Source organism: Pocillopora verrucosa, chromosome 6, assembly GCF_036669915.1.
Source record: "Pocillopora verrucosa isolate sample1 chromosome 6, ASM3666991v2, whole genome shotgun sequence".
In the NCBI taxonomy this organism is placed as follows: Eukaryota; Metazoa; Cnidaria; class Anthozoa; order Scleractinia; family Pocilloporidae; genus Pocillopora; species Pocillopora verrucosa.
Genome location: NC_089317.1, coordinates 1,806,653 through 1,825,410, shown reverse-complemented (window position 1 = coordinate 1,825,410; position 18,758 = coordinate 1,806,653). Strand labels below are relative to the sequence as shown.

The following is an 18,758-nucleotide window of genomic DNA, read 5'->3' as shown; positions in this document are numbered from 1 at the left end:
AGCGTCATTCTTCTAAAACTCCAAAAACAAACAGAAAACATGCAGAATGTTTGAGAATTTTTCTGTGTCCTCTGCGGTTCTCCTTCACTGAGCTTCTTACAGCTAATTTGCAAGTCAGTCTGTCAGTTTTAAAATTGCCCAAAACTGCGTGACATAGCGTGCTCTAGTCCCCTTCAAAGTTGTTTTGTCTTGTCACGCAGTACTTTTTATCCCGGAAGCTCTTTGAGCAAAGAAGAGATTGAACCTCCACAAAACCACTTACAGCTAATTTGCAAGTCAGTCTGTCAGTTTTAAAATTGCCCAAAACTGCGTGACATAGCGTGCTCTAGTCCCCTTCAAAGTTGTTTTGTCTTGTCACGCAGTACTTTTTATCCCGGAAGCTCTTTGAGCAAAGAAGAGATTGAACCTCCACAAAACCACGACAAACTTGCCAAAGAGATTCATGTGTTTGTTGGTTTTCTATTAACGGCCAAATAAACAGCAAATTTTGTCGAATTGTGCGATTACGGACTCGTAAACACAAGCATCTTTAGTACTATTTCAAAAACGAGTACAAGGGTTTCACCTGGGTTTCCAAACACGAAAAACTCAGTGATGAAAGCACGAGGTCGCAGGCCCAGTGCATTTATTGTTTTTGAGTGGCTAAAAACTACCTCTGTGTATTTTTGGTGACTTGATCAACTTATACAAACAAAAGAAGAGCGAAATAAACTAAACAATTCATTCGAATTCATGAAAGCGATGGAAATATTCTTAACAGCGTACTCCTTCATGCAAAGTAGTGGCTCCAGTTGGGAAAACAAAGCCACAACTTCAATAGCAACATCTTCTGGAGAAAACTGAACCTTCCAGAGTGGCTCATGAAGGCGGACCTCAACTGCAGGATGCAAGGAAAACAGGTGAATCTGCTACGGTCTGATTTACAACCTGACGAGGGCTTCGTAATAGAAGGACAACACGCACAAACCTTTGAATGAAGGGTCGTAAGCAAGAGGCGCACATAATGGCCCAAGAAGAAAGGCTCGGTCTAAATTCATTTTTCGAATTTCAAGCCATTGAAATGTTGGATTATCTGCGCATGAAATCTGAAAAGAAACTTCCTGCAAAGGACGCCATGACAGCTGTCCAGATTGATAGTTCGTATAGGATTCACAAATCATCGCACGTGCGGTGGTATTCTTGCGATGCGCCGCTGACCAATATTTGTTGAGAGGGGGAGAAAAGGGGGGAGGGGTGGGGCGACGGGAAAAGCTGGAGAGGAAGGTGGGGGGTCCTACTTCATTGAAAGGCGATTTCATCGTAATAGGTCTGAATGAAAAACGAAACAAATCGAACAAACGAACAGATGTTGGGCTAGCTGGCAAATCAGTGAACCAGTGGGTTGAGCAGCCTAAAACAGAGTTACCCAGCTGAGTTTAGAAGGACAATAATAAATTAACAGGGTTTATAAAGGAAGACGGTTTGAGGAGTGGGTGAGGGAGGTGACAGGACTGTTAGTAATTAATCAATCGTCTCTTATCTGTTTTGGGCAGTTGGACAGTTAAAATGGATACTGAAATAGTTAGCAGTAAAACGAAGAAGCGAAAAGGAGGAGGAAAGTTTGGTCGCATTGAAAAAAAGAGGATTTAGTTTGCATAATTGTCCTTCCTTTATTTGATCTACCGCTAGTGTTGCGCCATTTATTTGTGCATTCCTTTTGGATAACCATATATGTCTGAATCAGGTCAAGTTATCTTATGAATTTAATTTAACCTTTAAATCAACAACAAAGATAGTTTTGAGCTGATTTATATGAGTTTCCCAAAATTTCGACTTGCAGTATGCAGTCGAGATGTTGCAGTCCACTAAACATACTACAACAAGAATATTTCTACGTGCAATAATTTAATCAAAATTGAAGAAACTTTATTCCTATCACTCTCAAATAAATATATTACAAAATTCCTGCACTCAAATCTCATAAATAATATATATTTTCCTGTACAATTTATAGCTTGGATAAACTATCTCCAGACTGGGGAAACCTCTCTACTTGACTATGTACCATTCCCTCTTCCGGAAAAATCTCTATATACATTCAAAAAGATACTTTTTCAAACAAAGTATAGAAAATGGGTATAAAACCCAACTATGAAGCGTAAAAATGTTTTTTTTTTCAAGAAGATTGTGGCATATTCAAAACCAAAAATTCACTTATCAATTTCATTCTTGACCCCTTAATGGGACACTGAGATAAACTGATTTAAAACCATCTTGAGATTTTCATCAAATTTGAAAAAAAGTTGTTGAAAGAGATCTAAAAAAAATGATAATGACAGCATTATGTGACTCTTTGTGCAAACTGACCCAATGCTTAACACTTTAAGCTCCCAAGACTGATCAAGACAGAATTTCTCCTTAAAGTGACAACACAGTATCAAGCAGACAAGTGATGAGAATAAAAAAAACATATCAATTACAGGAAAATCCATGTATCAAATACCAACTTCTCCTAACTCAAATTATTTGAATTGTGTGGCAGATTGTAAGGAGAATTACTAACAAGATCTTAGGGGTGAAAGGTTTAAGTGAAAAGAAATTTCGGTAGAAAAGTTTTACTTAATAGACTTGCAGAACAAGGTCACCTAAGTCTTCCCTACTAAGAATACCCAAAATAATTTTGACTCAATACTTTTCATCATCTTCTGATTGATGTAAATTTTATCTTATCATCCAATTTCATTTTCATAATCATGACTTAACTTCTTATTGAAACAAAATGACAATAGACAATCAGAGCCTGCCCAGTCTCCTTCAAACCCAAACCCTGGGTATCTAAGACTACAACAGAGCAACTGAATGAGATGTAACAAAAGTTAATTCGGCAAAATCACAGCTTAAAAAAAACCTCACCAGATATGATATACAAATGCCTTATTTTAACCCTTTGACTCCCAAGATCTGATTGTTAAATTCTCCCCTGTAGATGCTACACATTTCCTTGTAAATTAGTTATGAGAACTTGGTGCAAGATCTACAGTAGATAGCAGCTTCTACCTGATAAGTTTGAATATTCTCATTACCTGTTTGCTGAATAATGTATGGATATAACTGGGAGAAGTTTCATGTTAATCACTACTGGGAGTTGAAGGGTTAATAATGTTTTTAAGATCAACCTGTAGAAGATTTTCTCCTCCAGGACGAATGATAAAATCACCACTCCTATCTCTAATACCGGTAGAAAAAAAAATCACACAAATGTCACGCAAGCTTTTAAGAGTCATGCATCAAAGGATTGGGTGATACCCAGCAAATACCAGCATTATTGTCGTTTGAATTCTTGTCATGGGAATCGTTTACTTTCAACTTTCTTGTAAAATAAGGATGTAAGTGTGGTTGAATTTTTGGCTCTCTTAATTACAGGGCTCAGCTTATGAATATATAGCCTTGAATAACCGAAATTGTGAGGGCAAATATAAACATTATCAAAAGGTAGCATTTATCACTTAAGTATATCTCTAATATTCAGTTGTAATGCATATTTTATAACAAAAGTCAATCAATTTGAAAAGAAAAAAAGAAAAAGCAAAAGAAAGGAAACAAATTGATTAAAAAGGACACATTTGTCATCTACAGTGAGTTTTAAATTTCTTACCTGTCAAAGAAGGATCTTCTTGATTTTTACTTGATACACTTCGAGCCTCGTTTTTTCCTGAAAATTGAAGATTCAATAATTTAGATCAATTAATAAGGATGCTTGTTTTAATTATATTATAAATTTAAAGCTATGAGTTATGGTAAAGCAGTAGTATAAAAGTGACTTACTTTGAATATGAAGGCTCCTGATCCATTGTGAGGAGAGAATATCTGATAATAAATAAAAAGTATTCATCCTCCATTAGATTTGAATCTCTTTTAATTAAAACATGCTGCTATTGTTGAGATCAGGAAACAAGTAATTTCCTTTGGCAAATGAAACTTGTCTTTTGAGACACAAAACTTCCTTTTGGATAATAATTTTAATAAATGCCTTTTCACACAAGTAATTCTCACCCTGAGGCTACAACAGATGTCTTTGATTTAGACTCTCAGATGTTTCTGCAAACAAGCTAGCACCTACATGTATAAGTTCATTTCACCATTGCAAACTGAATTCCCAGTTTTCTGGGAATTTCTAGAAATTCCCAAAAATTCCCAACTATACAAATAAGCTCTTGAAAAGCTTGGAATTACTGAGAATTTATGGGAAAGAAAGACTCCAGTTTTGTGAGGACTTGGAATTCCTAGGAGTTGTCAGCTATACAAACTACCAACAATTTAAGAAGGGTGGAATTCTTGAGAATTTCTAAGAATTGAATTTGAGGCAATTTAAATGACCTGAAGTTCAAATAAATTCCAAGAAATTCTCAATACCTTGTGTGAAGGTTTTAAGACAAGGAGTAATTTTAGAGGCTTAAAACTTCACCTCAATAAAAGGTATGCTATACAAAATTTACCAAAAGATACACATACATGGATATGTATATAACTTAAAAATCATGAGATCTATTATTCAAACTAAGTTTTAGTAAATCTTTACATTAATATGGATTTTCTCATAAAACAGCAGTCAATTATGTTAAATGCAAATTGCCAATTAATCCAATGTACTCATATCAATGATTTGCTTTCTAACCTCAAAAGACTCTAGGATTTCATGATCATAAAAGTTTTTAATTGCGATGCAAAATGTCTTATGTCCACAGATGTGCCAAAATCATCAAACATTCATCAGCTGTTCCTTGGTACACAACTTCCACATGTGTTATAATAATTACATTGCTATCTACACTTAAAGAACTTTGTTAGATATGAATATCAGTTACTTCCCTAATCAACGTTACTGGTTCCCTTTGTTAGAAAACCTTGGAACATGCAAGCTCAGTTGCCTCAAACACTGTCAAGAGACTTTTTGTTCATATTATTTTCAGTAGAAATTTCATGCCTTAGACAAACAAATTCAGCACCTAATTAATCTCTCTTTTTTCATGATTTTTGTTGCTGTTTTTTTTTCAGTTTTTTGCTCTGTTTTAGTGACTGATTGCTGTTATTTGTTTTTCTGTTTTTATTCTTACAAAATATTTTTGTTAAGGGTTCCAATACTTATGGATCATATACACACTCCGCAAACATTTGGCATGCAGACAAGACAGAGGTGGTCACTGTTCCCTTTGAGAAATAACACCTTTTAAATGACTTCTTCATTTTACTTTTTTTGAAACTCTGGTCTGAAAATATTTTTGAAACAAGACTTGTTAGTAGTGAGAAGTACAAACCAAGTTTCTTTTCATAACTTAATTTCTTAAATGTCACAATCACTGGATCTCCTAAAAATATTACTTCTTTTTATTTTTGGTGCAAAATATAAGTCCTTCCCTGTATTCAAGTGAAAAGGGTAAGTCACACTTCATTGATAACAGCTCTAAAGTTTATTTCTTGTTCTTGTCTGAGTCAGCTGCTTACAAAATTGTTTTATACTATGAAGGTCTGGTATAAAATTTTACTTGTGATATAAAAATTTTACTTGTGGTATAAAATGACAACCTTGTATCTTCGACTTTGAGTGTTTTCTTGTGATTGTTTGGGCAATAGATGTAGATGATATTTGTGAAGGATACAATTGGCCTGTCAAAGAGCACAAACGAATTGGACAGTATACTTTTATCATGTTGTTGTTATCTCAGGTTATTGTTGATCATTTGAAGTACTCACTCTCCTATGAGTGTTTTTCAGAGTTTCAACTGTACTGCTAGTGCAATTTACTTCCAATTTTAGCAAGAAATCAAAGTTTACATAAGTTTATGTTTTGTTTCAATGTTTTGATGCAAATCCCAACCAGCGGGGCTGATTACCAAAACAAAAAGGGTCAATGTCGAGTAAAGAAAAGTAAGACAATGCTAGTACTAGAGATATGGTTGTTACACCAAAGAGCTTGTTGGAAATGGAGGAATAATTATGGATTTTAATGGAGTAATGAAAAGTCTTTTCAATCATTAGTCTTAGAAATATCATCAGATATGATCAATGATGTAGAGAAACTGTGAATTAAAACAAGTACTAGTTTGGGCTTCCAGTTGTAATATGAATAGTTAAATAAATCAATTATTTCCCAATCAAAATCATATTCATTTTATCATTTCAACTGCCCTACGAAAAATTGTATACACTCTTTGCAACCTTATTCTCTAACCCCTTAAATTACAAGAGTTATGTGACTATTCTATGGTCTGATAAGACTCTTATTACATGCTAAACAACAAAGAACCAGTAGGGCTGATATTTAACAGTGAAGATAACAAACAAAATATTTCCAAATCTTTTTTTTCCTGGGAACAAGACTAAATGAGGTCAGATTAAACTAATGTGGGGAGGTTCGTAGATCTCTTTAGGAAAACAGATGATTTACATCTATCAGATTTTAGAGAAATGAACCTTATCTCAAAAGGGGACTTTGACATTGCTTATTCTGCAGTAATGGGCATTAGCTTGGATGCCTATTTGAGGAAATTTATAGTTTTCAAGCCAGGGGTTTGGCTGTGCAGATTTTATGGCAGACAAATCATATCTCAGACACTTAAGAAATTTTATAGCTCTCACCGGAAGCTCAAACACTCCTAGGGAACATGAAAATATTTCATCTGATAACTCCTCATATTCTTTTCCCATGAAATTTGGACAAAACTTTCAAAGACTTTATTGGTAATTTTAAAGTTGCAAAAAAGGTATAGACACAAGTTGCCTGGAGATAACAAAAGATTGATAATATATACCAGTAGTAAGCTTCTGGTACTAATAACAATCTCTTGAATACCAGCTTGCCACAGTAAATGTTGCACCTATCCTTTCTGGCAAATTAGTACCAACTAGATGTAGTGGGGTCACTTCAAATCTTCTTAAACAGCCGAGTACATAGAAGTTAATTCCTATCATCAGTCTCAAATAAGAAAAAAAATTGAAGGATCAAGACATCTCTGACAAAGTTAAATGCAAGTCAAACAAAGACATTGACCTGAAATTCGTTTTCTACAAGACAAAAATACTGTAATTAGCATTCTAAAGAAACAAGGAGTTCCAGCCCCTTGAGTAATTATCCATTTGTTGTATCACTCGTCTCATATTTTAAGAACCAGAGAAAGTTAGATAATTTTAATCTGCGAGTTTTATAGTACACTTCGACAAAAATTCACTTCGCATAGCAGAAGTATTATACTGAAATAAACAAGACAGAATGAATCTGATGCCATTCGTTTCGAATAGCACATGAACATGAAGAAAACGGCACCAGTTTAAATCTCATGAGACAAAGCCCGGCCACGCATTTATTTGAGGTAAATGAACTAGTTAGACCGAAAGCTAAATAAATAAACAATGAACTGAAAGTGGTGAGTGATGTGGGGCCATGTGATAAATAAGTTTTGCCGAAGTTTATCCTCTCGTTGGCACTTCAAGCCCAAAAAGGCAATTCTCACCAAAACACAGCAAGAAAATTAAATAAAACCGGAGATGACTGAGGCAAGACTATAACCGTTGTTAAGATACATGCCTCCATACCATGTACAATAGACTTGGAGAGCAAAAAGGCCAAAGACAGTTGTGAGCCATGACTTGGAAAATCCACCTCAACCTCCCAAAACCGATTTCGCCCAAGGTTGTAGTAAGAGCAACTCAACCTGAAGTTGGAACATTTTTTAAAGCCTTGTATCTTAAGTGACTATAAAGAGAAAGAAAAGACGATGTTATTTGAATTGATTTGAAGCTTGGTGGCCACCTCCAACTTTATACAATTTTATTTCAAAGTTGAAGTAAAATAAGACCTTCTATTATCGTAACGAATATCTCACGATCGTCTCCACATACAACTTCGGGATTCATAGAAGTAAGACATTAACATCTTAAGACTAACCTTGAAGATTTGTAATCTCACATGCACATCTTGATCGTCATTAAATCAAATCTCAAACTTCAAGTTTTCGGCCTTTTTTCGCGTTTTGTGCGCACTTTGATTATTAAAATAACTTCGAGCCATACTAAGAGTCAGCAAATTCCACGAGTATCCGCAGAGTTAAAAATGGTGGTAAACTTGTCATACTATTTCATCCCTCTCCGAAAAAATATTGCAAAACAGGTTTCGATCGTCTAGAGAAAGCCCTACCAGTGCGCGCTGAAATATGTAAATGGCCGAACGCGCATGCGTAACGAATGGGCTGTTTTTTTTCGGTCCAGTTTGGCGAAACACTCCAAAACAGTGAACTTATTCAGATACGAAACACTCGAGGTATGTTCTTACGTACGTTGCCTCTATCATAACGCTTACTTAGGGTATGTTGATTTTCTTGGATTTTCAGAAAATATAGGCCCAAATGTTCGTTAGATATTTACGCACAAAGCGTATTCTAAAATTCGTAAATATTATAATCGAGATCTTTCTTGTAAATGCTGTCACCTCTACTCGAAAAAGCCTCATAACTTTATTAGCCTACCTGGCGTATCTATTTTTTTAATGGTTTCTTTAAAAGTAGCGTCCGAAGGACAATTTTCCGGAAGGAACCGTATTTTGTTGAGAGTTTCTTCCAGGAATCGGAAGGAGAAAGAGGAAAAATGCAAATCATACTCAAAGCATCCAAGACAATAACAGTTGTCTTGATTTCACAAAAAATTCCGATTTCCTCGATTTAAAATAGAGCTGAAGCGTCTCTTTGACAATTAAATACCAGTATCGACTCGTAATTCATAACTTTATGTAACATAACCGCTCATAAGCTGAACTGAAGTTCCAACTATTGTCGTAAATTCCATTTCTATTTAGCGGTCACCTCCTCCTCCATCTCAGTCCCCAAATCAGTATTTGTATTGTCATCCACCTGTAATGAACGGTCACTTATAGCAGATCCACTAAAAAACTAAGAATAATCTTTCAAGTAAAGCAAGTTTTTATACATAAGTGATCAATTATGGTGTAAAATGGCCTTTGTTATCGTTTATTTTACCACTCATTTCCAATGAAACTTGTTATAAACAGTCAATCTGTGTTAAGAGTGCTGCCGAAAAAAAAGTCAAGCAGGCTGTTGATACCGTGTTGAAGGCTATTGCCCCGGAGAATTCATTGTGGCTGCTTCAGAAAACTTTCGAAAAGTACCATAACGGACGAGCTGTCTCTGTTACTTCCGAGGAGGACATCTTAGTGAACAGACGAGTGACCCGCTAAAATGAAGCTAACTCTTGGTACACCTAGCAACAAATTCTCTCCCTCTTCGCCGGCGACGACGGCAGTAAAACAGAACTTCTACAGCTGGTTCCAGGACTGACTAAGTTCAGGATTGATGAGGCGAGAAAACATGCATATAGGACTAAACCAGGACAGCTCATAGAACCACCAACCATAACCAGATCGAGGCTAGATCCCGTTAAGGTTGATCATTTTCTGGACTTCATATCATATCCTCAAGACGTAGCATATGGAACGAAAACGCTAAAGCTATAAAAGTACGAGAAAATGGAAATTCTTAATGTCGTGAGAACGGTTATCTCGTTCCGCCTCATACAACTGTATGGGGCGGGACGAGAAATTGTCTCAAGTCTGCGAGCTGGTAAACGCTATCTGTCCACCGACTTTAAGCTGCACATCTCAAGTGAGACGCCCTATGCAGATCATTTTAGTGGGTTAGGGCCAGGATTAGCCGGGAGCCCGAACTACTGTGGATTCTTGAATAACTTATTGACCCTCATAAACTGTGAAAGTTTGAAAGAAATCGGTGAGATGGCTGTAACAATAGGATTGTGTTACATCAGGTGACCTTACGCAAGGGACACGTGTGTAGAAAGAACCCAGCGAAGGCCGAACTAAAGTCTTGTGTCTTGTCGTTTATGATCTTGCGGCTCGTTACAATGGCAGGTGTCACGCCTACCCGGTCCTCTCGCGGACAGACTCATAAGGCCCACAATACTCAAAATGAATGTCAAATTCTCGAACTCAATTTACTTTTTCAAAGTTTTTTCGTTCGAAGGCGCGAAATTATCATGAATAGTCTCCAGTAGAATTCCAACTTCAAATATGTAATGCCACCACAACGACTTACTTCCTCAATAAAGCAACCGTATAATGTGTGCCGTCTCGTCACTCTTCTCGCCTCGTTTCTCGATACACGTGCTAGAATTGTATATAGGAGGGTATGATCTTTGTGCTTTACATTTTCAGTTGGGACGCAGGTCGGAATACACGTACAACGTACAAGATAGGAGGGAATTTTTTTTATTATAATAATTGGTCGATGATTTTTTCCTTGCTTCTGATAACTTTTTTATAAATTTATCAACTCCAACGATAAAATCATTGAATTTAAACTGTTCTAACAATGTTTTTCCCTTCTCAGAGAAATTAACATGGCAGAGACCCCAAGACGCTCTAGACGGTTACAAGGAACAAAGCCTGAACGTGATGCCATCGGCTTGTTGTGTGGAATTTGTCGTTTGCCGATTTCGGTAAACTTGCATAACTGTACCATAACAAGGTACTGTCATCAACCCATTCACCGTCCGTGTTTGGAAAATGCATTACGAATCAATGCAAGGTGCCCACTATGTCGTGCCCGGCAAGGAGTGCAACATCCAGATAATGTTAATCCTAGGCGATAACCTAGGAATTGTAAGTACAAATTTTTATTTCTTTTATTTTTTTCCAATCACGATTATTGTTGTGAATGAAACCTAAAATACTGCTTTTTTCTTTTTTAAGTCTCCAGCACTTCCTAATACACCAGCCAGGATCAAAGCTGAACATAATAAATAGAGGCCTTCGTTGATGTACAACATCTGTAGTAAATGTACATCTGATTCTGTAGTAAATTTGCGTGCTTTTATGTTTATTAAGGCCTATTGCATTAAAAATGACTAAATAAAAGTGTACCCGTTTTTGTTAAAAAAAATAAGAAAATTTGATCTTGCAGACATGCTAACCAGCAACAGCAATTGCTGTAATCTTTGTAACCAATAGAATAAGTACAATATGTTAATTGGTGCCATATATCTAAGTATAGTATAATACCATATAATATAAGTATCATATGTTAATTAGTGTTGCTATTTTATTGGTGTCAATTAGTCCATCTGGGCTAAACACATTGACACTTAAATAAAGTTTTTACTTACTTACTAACGTAAGAACTGGCCAGCAAAGAGTAATAAAGGAATAACACGAAGTATGTAGCTAAGAAAAAATTGATTGTATTAGCAATCAACAAGCATATAATGGCACAATCATCGCAAAAATAGTCATGTACAATGCATAAAGTGTATTTCTCTGGGTCTTACTACTGCGTAATTATATTGAGTATCCACTACACGACTACTAGCGAGCTTGATACCGTGGGATTAAGAGTGTCAATTTGGAAGATAAATTTTTTTTTCTAGTGTCTTGTGGCTTTCTGAAGTGCCTAGATGTAAGGAAAGGCCGCAAACTGTCATATGTTGTTTAGAATGATTAGGGAGATTAAAGTGTCTATCTACTGGTTTGGATGCGTCTTTGTCATTTCTTTCTGGTGTTGAGGTGTTCTCGGAATCGGTCACCTAGTCGTCTTCCGTTTCACCAATGTATAACTTATTGCAGTAAGTGCAAGTTATGCAGCAAATAACGTTAGCGAAGGTACACGTAAAGTGATCAGTGATCTTAATGGATCTCTCGAATCCCGATATTTTCTCTACGTTATGAACGAAAGGACAAGTTGAAATGAAATTCTGACCAAAAAGTTGCCTATATTTTTGTCACGTTTGAATGAAATTAGTGGGGGCTGTGAAAAAGATAATATCAGTCTCTGAATCGTTTTGGAGTAATTTAAAGTTTATGAAGAATCATAGATTAGACTGCGTGGTTGTGAAGGTGAAATGTGAGAGTGAATGGAATGCGGTCAGTGTTTTCCTTCTCAGCTGTTTTTAGTGCTACTTTCGATCAATTTGTTGGGCACGGTGGTGGCCCGCTTGAATGACAGAAACAGGGTAGCCACTTTGCCTCTGGTTTTTCCGAAAAATCAGAGTCGTCACAACATAAACGACGAAGTCTGAGAAACTGTGAAAAAGGTATGAAATTCTTGACGTGTTCTGGCTGCGAAGATGAATACCACAAGTAACTGTGTGAATCTGTAGGTTTGTAGTAAACACTAGTGCATAAACCGCTGCCTTCAATTGAAATTTTGATGTCTAAAAAAGCCAAAGAAGTGTCGGAAATTTCCCAGATATGTTTAAGAGCCGGGTGAAAGGAATTGACGGCGGTTATAAATTGAGTGAGCTCCTCTCTGGTAGAGGAGGTAGCGCCAATACAGTCGTCAATGTAACGGCCGTAGAGTTCAGGTTTGGGATCGTGGCATTGACTAAAAGATGGATGTGCGATAAAACCTAAAAACCTCGGAAATTTCCCAGGTATGTTTAAGAGCCGGGTGAAAGGAATTGACGGCGGTTATAAATTAAGTGAGCTCCTCTCTGGTAGAGGAGGTAGCGCCAATGCAGTCGTCAATGTAACGGCCGTAGAGTTCAGATTTGGGATCGTGGCATTGACTAAAAGATGGATGTTCGATAAAACCTACGAAAAGATTGGCGTAGCTGGGTCCCATTTTAGTACCCATGGATACGCCACTAGTTTGTTTGTAGTAGTGTCCCCCAAATGAAAAGCAATTGAGTGTAAGTACTAGTTCGGTTAGACGAAGTAGCGTTTAAGAGCAAGGTTCCCTAACCGTGTGTTGATCGAAAAAATGTTTGAGGGCCCGGAGACCTTCGTCATTGGGAAGGACAGTATAAAGAGATGTAATATCTGTAGTGAAAATAAATTTGTTTTGGCCAAGGAATTAAAGTAACGAAAAATTTCAAGTGCATGTTGCCTGTCGTTAATGTAAGATGGTAAAGTTTTGACGATCATGATAGGTGCCATGATTTTGTCTAAATAGCTGGAAATAAGTTCGGTGGGACAACTGCAAAACAACTTCAGACAGACACGATGGGTCGACCTGGGTTGTTAGGTTTGCGGATTTTAGGTAAAAATTAAATACACGAAGTTCTAGGAGTGGTGATGGCGAGAAATTTAAGTTTGTTGATAGAGTGCCGGCATTTTTTCATGGAAAAATCTAGAGATGCGAACTGGCCCTCCGGGGGAGTCCATTTAGACTTTCGAATCTGAAATGTTTCCAAAGTATCTTTGTTCAAGGTGTTAGAATCATCCTCTTTGTCATGAAAAGAGGCTTTCAACTGAACGCGGCGAAAGGATTTTTCCAAGGCCTTGCTTAACTGAAAATTCGTCGGATTCCTTGGAAATGGGAACAAACTTTAAGCCCCTACTGAGAACCGATTTTTTCTGACTATTGCCGACCCATTTTGTGAGCCTAAAACCGCCTCTTGCGAGCAAAGCGTGCAGATTATTGACATAGACAATGGCAACGGATACTGAGGGCAAGGACTTGAGGCAATCGTCGACATAAAAGTTTCTCTTCACGGTGCTTAACACTTCGGTGGGGAAGTAGTTCTTGTTGTCTTCTGCAGTTCGTTAAAGGGCAAAATTTGCGCATGCCGGAGACGATTTGACGCCAAACAGATGAACAAGCATCTGATATTCTTGCACTTCATGGGCCATGTTTCCGTCGTCCCACCAAAGGAAGCGTAAAAACGAACTGTCGTGGTCTGGAACTCAAACCTAATAAAACATCGTTTCTATGTCCACCATAACTGCAACTCTGTCCTCGCGAAACCTTGTCAGCACTCCAACAAGTGAATTTGTCAAGTCAAGTCTCTTGTATAACATGCTGTTGAGTGACAATCCCATTAACTTTGCTGAACAATCGAAGACTACTCTAACTTTTCCAGGCTTGTGTGGATGGTACACCCCATGGTGAGGTATATACCACGCGTCACCTTCCTCAGGACTCATCTGAACCGCGGGAACTTTACGTGCAAATCCTTGGCAAACAATTCCCTCATGAAGACTTTGTTGTCGTCACACAACTTGGGATCATTTTCCAACCTTTTCCTCAACCAACCAATCCGCGCCAAGGCTTGTGAATTGTTTTTGGGAGGCAAGACTACGTCATTCTTGAAAGGCAAAGGGATTTTAGGATGCCCGTCCTTCAGCTGTATCTTCTCAGTGTTCTGCATAAAGCGGGGTTCATCTTGCGACATCTCTATCGTATCATCAGCAAAGGAATCGGCAAAATCGCGATTGTAAAAGTTCTCTACCATGTGCTGAAGCTTGGGGTCAACTTTGACAAAGGAGCTTATAGCTTGAGATCCATGGCGACAACGTCCCAAAAGACCGTTCACTGCTCAACAAATGCGCGTTATTGATACATAGGGGCTACCGTTTTCACTGTGCCTTATCTCGACCGGATCGAGCGTCTCTGGAACGTCACTGACAATCAGAAGCCCGATCTCGGTATCAACATGAGGTATGAAAACACCACCTAGATGGGGCCACTGATCCACGTTCTCCTGGGTTGGAATGTCTTCCTCACAAACCGGAATCTCGGGTCTCGTATAAAGCGCGGGAAGACTGACAAAATCATTCTCATCGAGATCGGACACCACTAAGTCGCGGATGAGATAACTTTCAACCCGACTGTTCTTCTTCTCTAAGGTGGACAGGGAAATCTTTACTTTTGTTCCTTCAACCCCGAGTTTTCTCACTAACGATTCCGCACAGAAGGTGGCACTACTTCCATTGTCCAGAAAGGCGTGCGTGATGACTGCCCGATTTATAGCTCTCCATACCATTCAGTATCTAGTCAAAAGTTAGCTTCCTTGTAGAATTCTTGGTGTTCTTGAGGGCTCCGATTGCGACGGTTTCGTCACCCCTCAAGTCATCTCCACCATTTGTAAGGACGTAGCATTGAGTCTTAAATAGTACACAACAAAGATTTCGCCCATCGTGATTTAAAGCCTGCTAACATCTTGGTCACCAATCAACACTACTGTGATTTGACTACAAGCGATCAGAGAGAAGTCTTGCACAAGCGCCCTCTGGTTTGTAAGCTAACTGATTTCGGTGAAAGCCGCTCTACTAAGATACAAACTTAATCCTAGCGGTAACATTAGATGCCAAACCAGACATTTCGTTCTTCTTCCCACGAAATCTCACCAGGTAGACTCCTTCTAAATCTAGCGTAACATTCGGTTCTCTTACGCGAGTTGACACTCGCCGAGAATCTGGCTCAGTAGCGTATCTGAACGGAGCGTCCATGCCTTTTCGGTGACGCGTAACAATTTTCAATGATATATGACTGCGGTAACCGTAACTTTCCAACACCACATTAACTGATTAAAAGCGATTTATTGAAGTGAGAGAACGCGGAGGGTTGAAAATTGTTACGATTGCTCAAAAACTGTACTTGCACTCAACGAGAAAACACTCTCCGAAGACGAAATGAATAACGTAGATTCTGCTCGAAAGCGAACTGCGATTAGCGCGACTACAGAAAAAAAAAGAAAGGCCTCCTGAACAGAGAAAACTAAGTTCCTATACGCAGGAAAAACTGAAAATAAATGCATGCGAAACGACTCACTGCAAGTGTAACTAACGCCAATAATTACGAATGATACAATAATGCATGAACGAAACACTAGTTTAGACGACGCGAAACAGCAACAACACTCAAGAGACACCCTAATTAACAACTGACAACATTCCGTACGCTAAGATCTTTCAAGCGTTATGTGATGATGATCGTCATGAGAATTTTAACAGACGCTCTTCTCCACTTTTGTTGGAGTCAACTACGGCGCCGTGTTGACGGTGAGCGGAGTTAGGTTCAATTTTGATGATAATGAATCGCTCAAAATTTCAGATAAGAGAAAAATGGTTTCGCTTAGTCGTACATTTAGATTCAGATTTAAGATTCAAGAAAATAGAACAACTCAATTCAAACTTAAACAAAGTATGAAACAAAAGACCGCTTTTGACATACCAATAAGCTTCTTTCTCGCGCGTTTTTTCCGTGCGTTTGAAAAAATTGCACGCATATGCGCGTTTTTTTAACGCGCTTTTCGCGCGAATTTAAAGTTAAGTACCTCTGAGCCGTCCTGTCTGCTTGTGCTCCTTGAACCCGCGCTGAAGAAATTTCGTCCACCCTGAAAATAATACAAACCTCTGTTAACCTTCAGAAAAAGTTCAATACAACACACGTCAGAAATTTTGCGATATTTCTGCAGACGTTCGAAAATAATCGCGAGATGACCAATTTGTCGCAGAGAGGAAAAATTTTCACGATTTAGTAATTTTCAGTTCGAAATGTATCCTTTTTCCTCAGACTTCTTCAGAATGACATGAACTGCTGAGAATTCTAGCACGTAGAATAGAGCACTTTTCAATTGATAATCGAAAGTGATCCTGAGTTGCATCGGTTTTGTTTTACTTTGCTCTTTGATTGGACCAGAAAACTCGCGCCGCCATTTCAACCAGTCAAATGCAGAACAAATGTTTCGGTTTTTGGACACTCAATTGATAACACTTGGAAAAATCGTAATACAATTGAGTGATATCAAAGTGAAAACAGAGCAATCAGAATAAAGGGAAATGTCACAAGTAGCCAGTCAGACTTCAGGGTCAACGCAGGCAAACTGCCTGAAGCGCGGGAAAATACGTGTGGCCAGGCGCGCTTGGTTCTAGGTTTGTTATCTGATTGGTTGAGAGGATGGCACGAGTTTCCTGAACCAATCACAGAACGTGACGAGGCAATACCACAAAAAATTCTTGAATCACTGTTTGCAGTCAAAGAAAAATTGCCCATCAAATTGTGCCGAAATTTTTGGGGATAGCTGGCTCCACAAGGCGCTTTCAATCTTGGCAACAAGAGATTGAACCTCGACAAAACCATGGCAAACTTGCGAAAGAGGTTTATGTCTTCGAGACTGGTTTTCATTTAACGGCTGACCGACCCTGCGTACAAGGAGTACACCGCTGATCAACCATCTGAAAGCAAACAAACAATCATACCACATTGCATCCGTGCGAGGTAACCTAAAGCTAATATTTTGCCAACGCGTTTGTTATAAATCGTTCTTCTTAGAAACTCCAAAAACAAACTTGCTAAGATGTTTGAGCGCCCCTTCATCTCTTTCCTATTTTCTCTACCAGTGCTTCTCCTTGCAATTTTCATTCACTAAGCCACTTGCAACAAATTTGCAAGTCAGTTTGTCAGTTTTAAATTTTTTTAAAACTGCGTGACATAGCGTGACTCTGGTCCCCTTCAAAGTTGTTTTGTCATGTCACGCAGCACTTTTTTCCCGGAAGTTCTTTGAGCCAACAGGAGATTGAACCTCGACAAAACCACGACAAACTTGCGAAGCGCGAAAGAGGTTTATGTCTTCAAGACTGGTTTTCATTTAACGGCTGATCGACCCTCTGAAAGCAAACAAACAATCATAACACATTGCATCCGTGCGAGTTAACTTATACCAATCTTTCCTAAATGCCTCAAAAGAATTTGCTTCATGATATTAAGCGTCATTCTTCTAAAACTCCAAAAACAAACAGAAAACATGCACAATGTTTGAGCGGCCCTTCATCTTTTTTCTGTGTTCTCTACTATCGCTTCTGCTTGCGGTTTTCCTTCACTGAACTTCTTACTGCTAATTTGCAAGTCAGTCTGTCAATTTTAAAATTGCCCAAAACTGCGTGACAGCGTGGCTCTGGTCCCTTCAAAGTTGTTTTGTCTTATCACGCAGCACTTTCTATCCCGGAAGCTCTTTGAGCAAAGAAGAGATTGAACCTCGACAAAACCACGACAAACTTGCCAAAGAGATCTCAATTAACGCCAAATAAGCAGCAAATTTTGTCGAATTGTGCAATTACAGACTCGTAGACACAAGCATCTTTAGTACTATTTCAAAAACGAGTGCGAGGGTTTCATCAGGGTTCGAAACACGAAAAACTCAGAGATGAAAGCACGAGGCCGTAGGCCCAGTGCATTTATTGTTTACGAGTGGCTAAAACTACCTGTGTATTTTTGGTGACTTGATCAACTAACACAAACAAATGAAGAGCGAAATAAACTAAACAATTCATGAAAGCGATAGAAATATTCCTTACAGCCTACTCCTTCATACAAAGTAGTGGCTCCAGTTGGGAACCCAAAGTCAGAACTTCAATGGCAACATCGTCTGGAGAAAACTGAACCGGCTTCCAGAGTGGCTCATAAAGGTAGACCTCAATAGCAAGATGCGAGGAAAACAGGTGAATTCGCTTGTCTGGTTAATGTTTACAATCTGGCGAGGAATTCGTAATAGAAGGACAACACGCACATACCTTTGAATGTAGGATCGTTGGCAAGAGACGCACATAATGGCCCAGGAAGAAGGGCTCGTTCTAAGTTCATTTTTCGAATTTCAAGCCTTTGCAATGTTGGATTATCTGCGCATGAAATATGCATAGAATCTTCCTGCAAAGGACACAATGACAACTGCCCTGATAAATACCTCATACATATTCATCGCACACACGGTCTCCGTATTTTTTTCAGAGGGCAATCTGATTGGTTCTCTATGCGGTCCGTGTTTTCCTATCTCTTCCCTCGAGCAATGGTAACGCTTTCATGAGTCGCCGAGTACATCCCAATTTTCGTTGCCAATTTTCATAAATATATCTCGTTTTTCCGGCTGGGCAGTATTTTTAAGCAAAGACGTCGGTCACTACCTCAAGCCGATAAATAATTTATTAATTTTCTTTTCTCTCTCAAATCAATTCGGTTGACAGAAAAATATTGGTTTCGGAATAA

The 18,758-nt window shown here is 38.4% G+C and overlaps 1 protein-coding gene across 1 annotated transcript; it reads right to left on the bottom strand.

The window, feature by feature from the left end:
- Window positions 1-1,918: 1,918 nt before the first annotated feature.
- Window positions 1,919-18,464, bottom strand: LOC136281622 (uncharacterized). The gene is made up of 4 exons (XM_066168278.1): window positions 18,290-18,464; window positions 16,054-16,113; window positions 3,805-3,846; window positions 1,919-3,691 (listed from the first exon to the last, which is right to left on the bottom strand). Exons 1-4 carry the CDS (start codon window positions 18,462-18,464, stop codon window positions 3,606-3,608), a joined length of 363 nt encoding a protein of 120 aa, XP_066024375.1. The 3' UTR covers window positions 1,919-3,605.
- Between the last annotated feature and the right edge of the window lie 294 nt (window positions 18,465-18,758).

Bases quoted from the DNA above. Each gene is read 5' to 3' on its own strand.
- LOC136281622 (XM_066168278.1), bottom strand. From the start codon at position 18,464: ATGAGGTATTTATCAGGGCAGTTGTCATTGTGTCCTTTGCAGGAAGAT. The intron at 3,847-16,053 runs GTACTTAACTTT...ATTTATTATCAG, and splicing joins GCAGACAGGACGGCTCAGAG to ATATTCTCTCCTCACAATGG. The intron at 3,692-3,804 runs GTAAGTCACTTT...TTCAATTTTCAG, and splicing joins CAGGAGCCTTCATATTCAAA to GAAAAAACGAGGCTCGAAGT.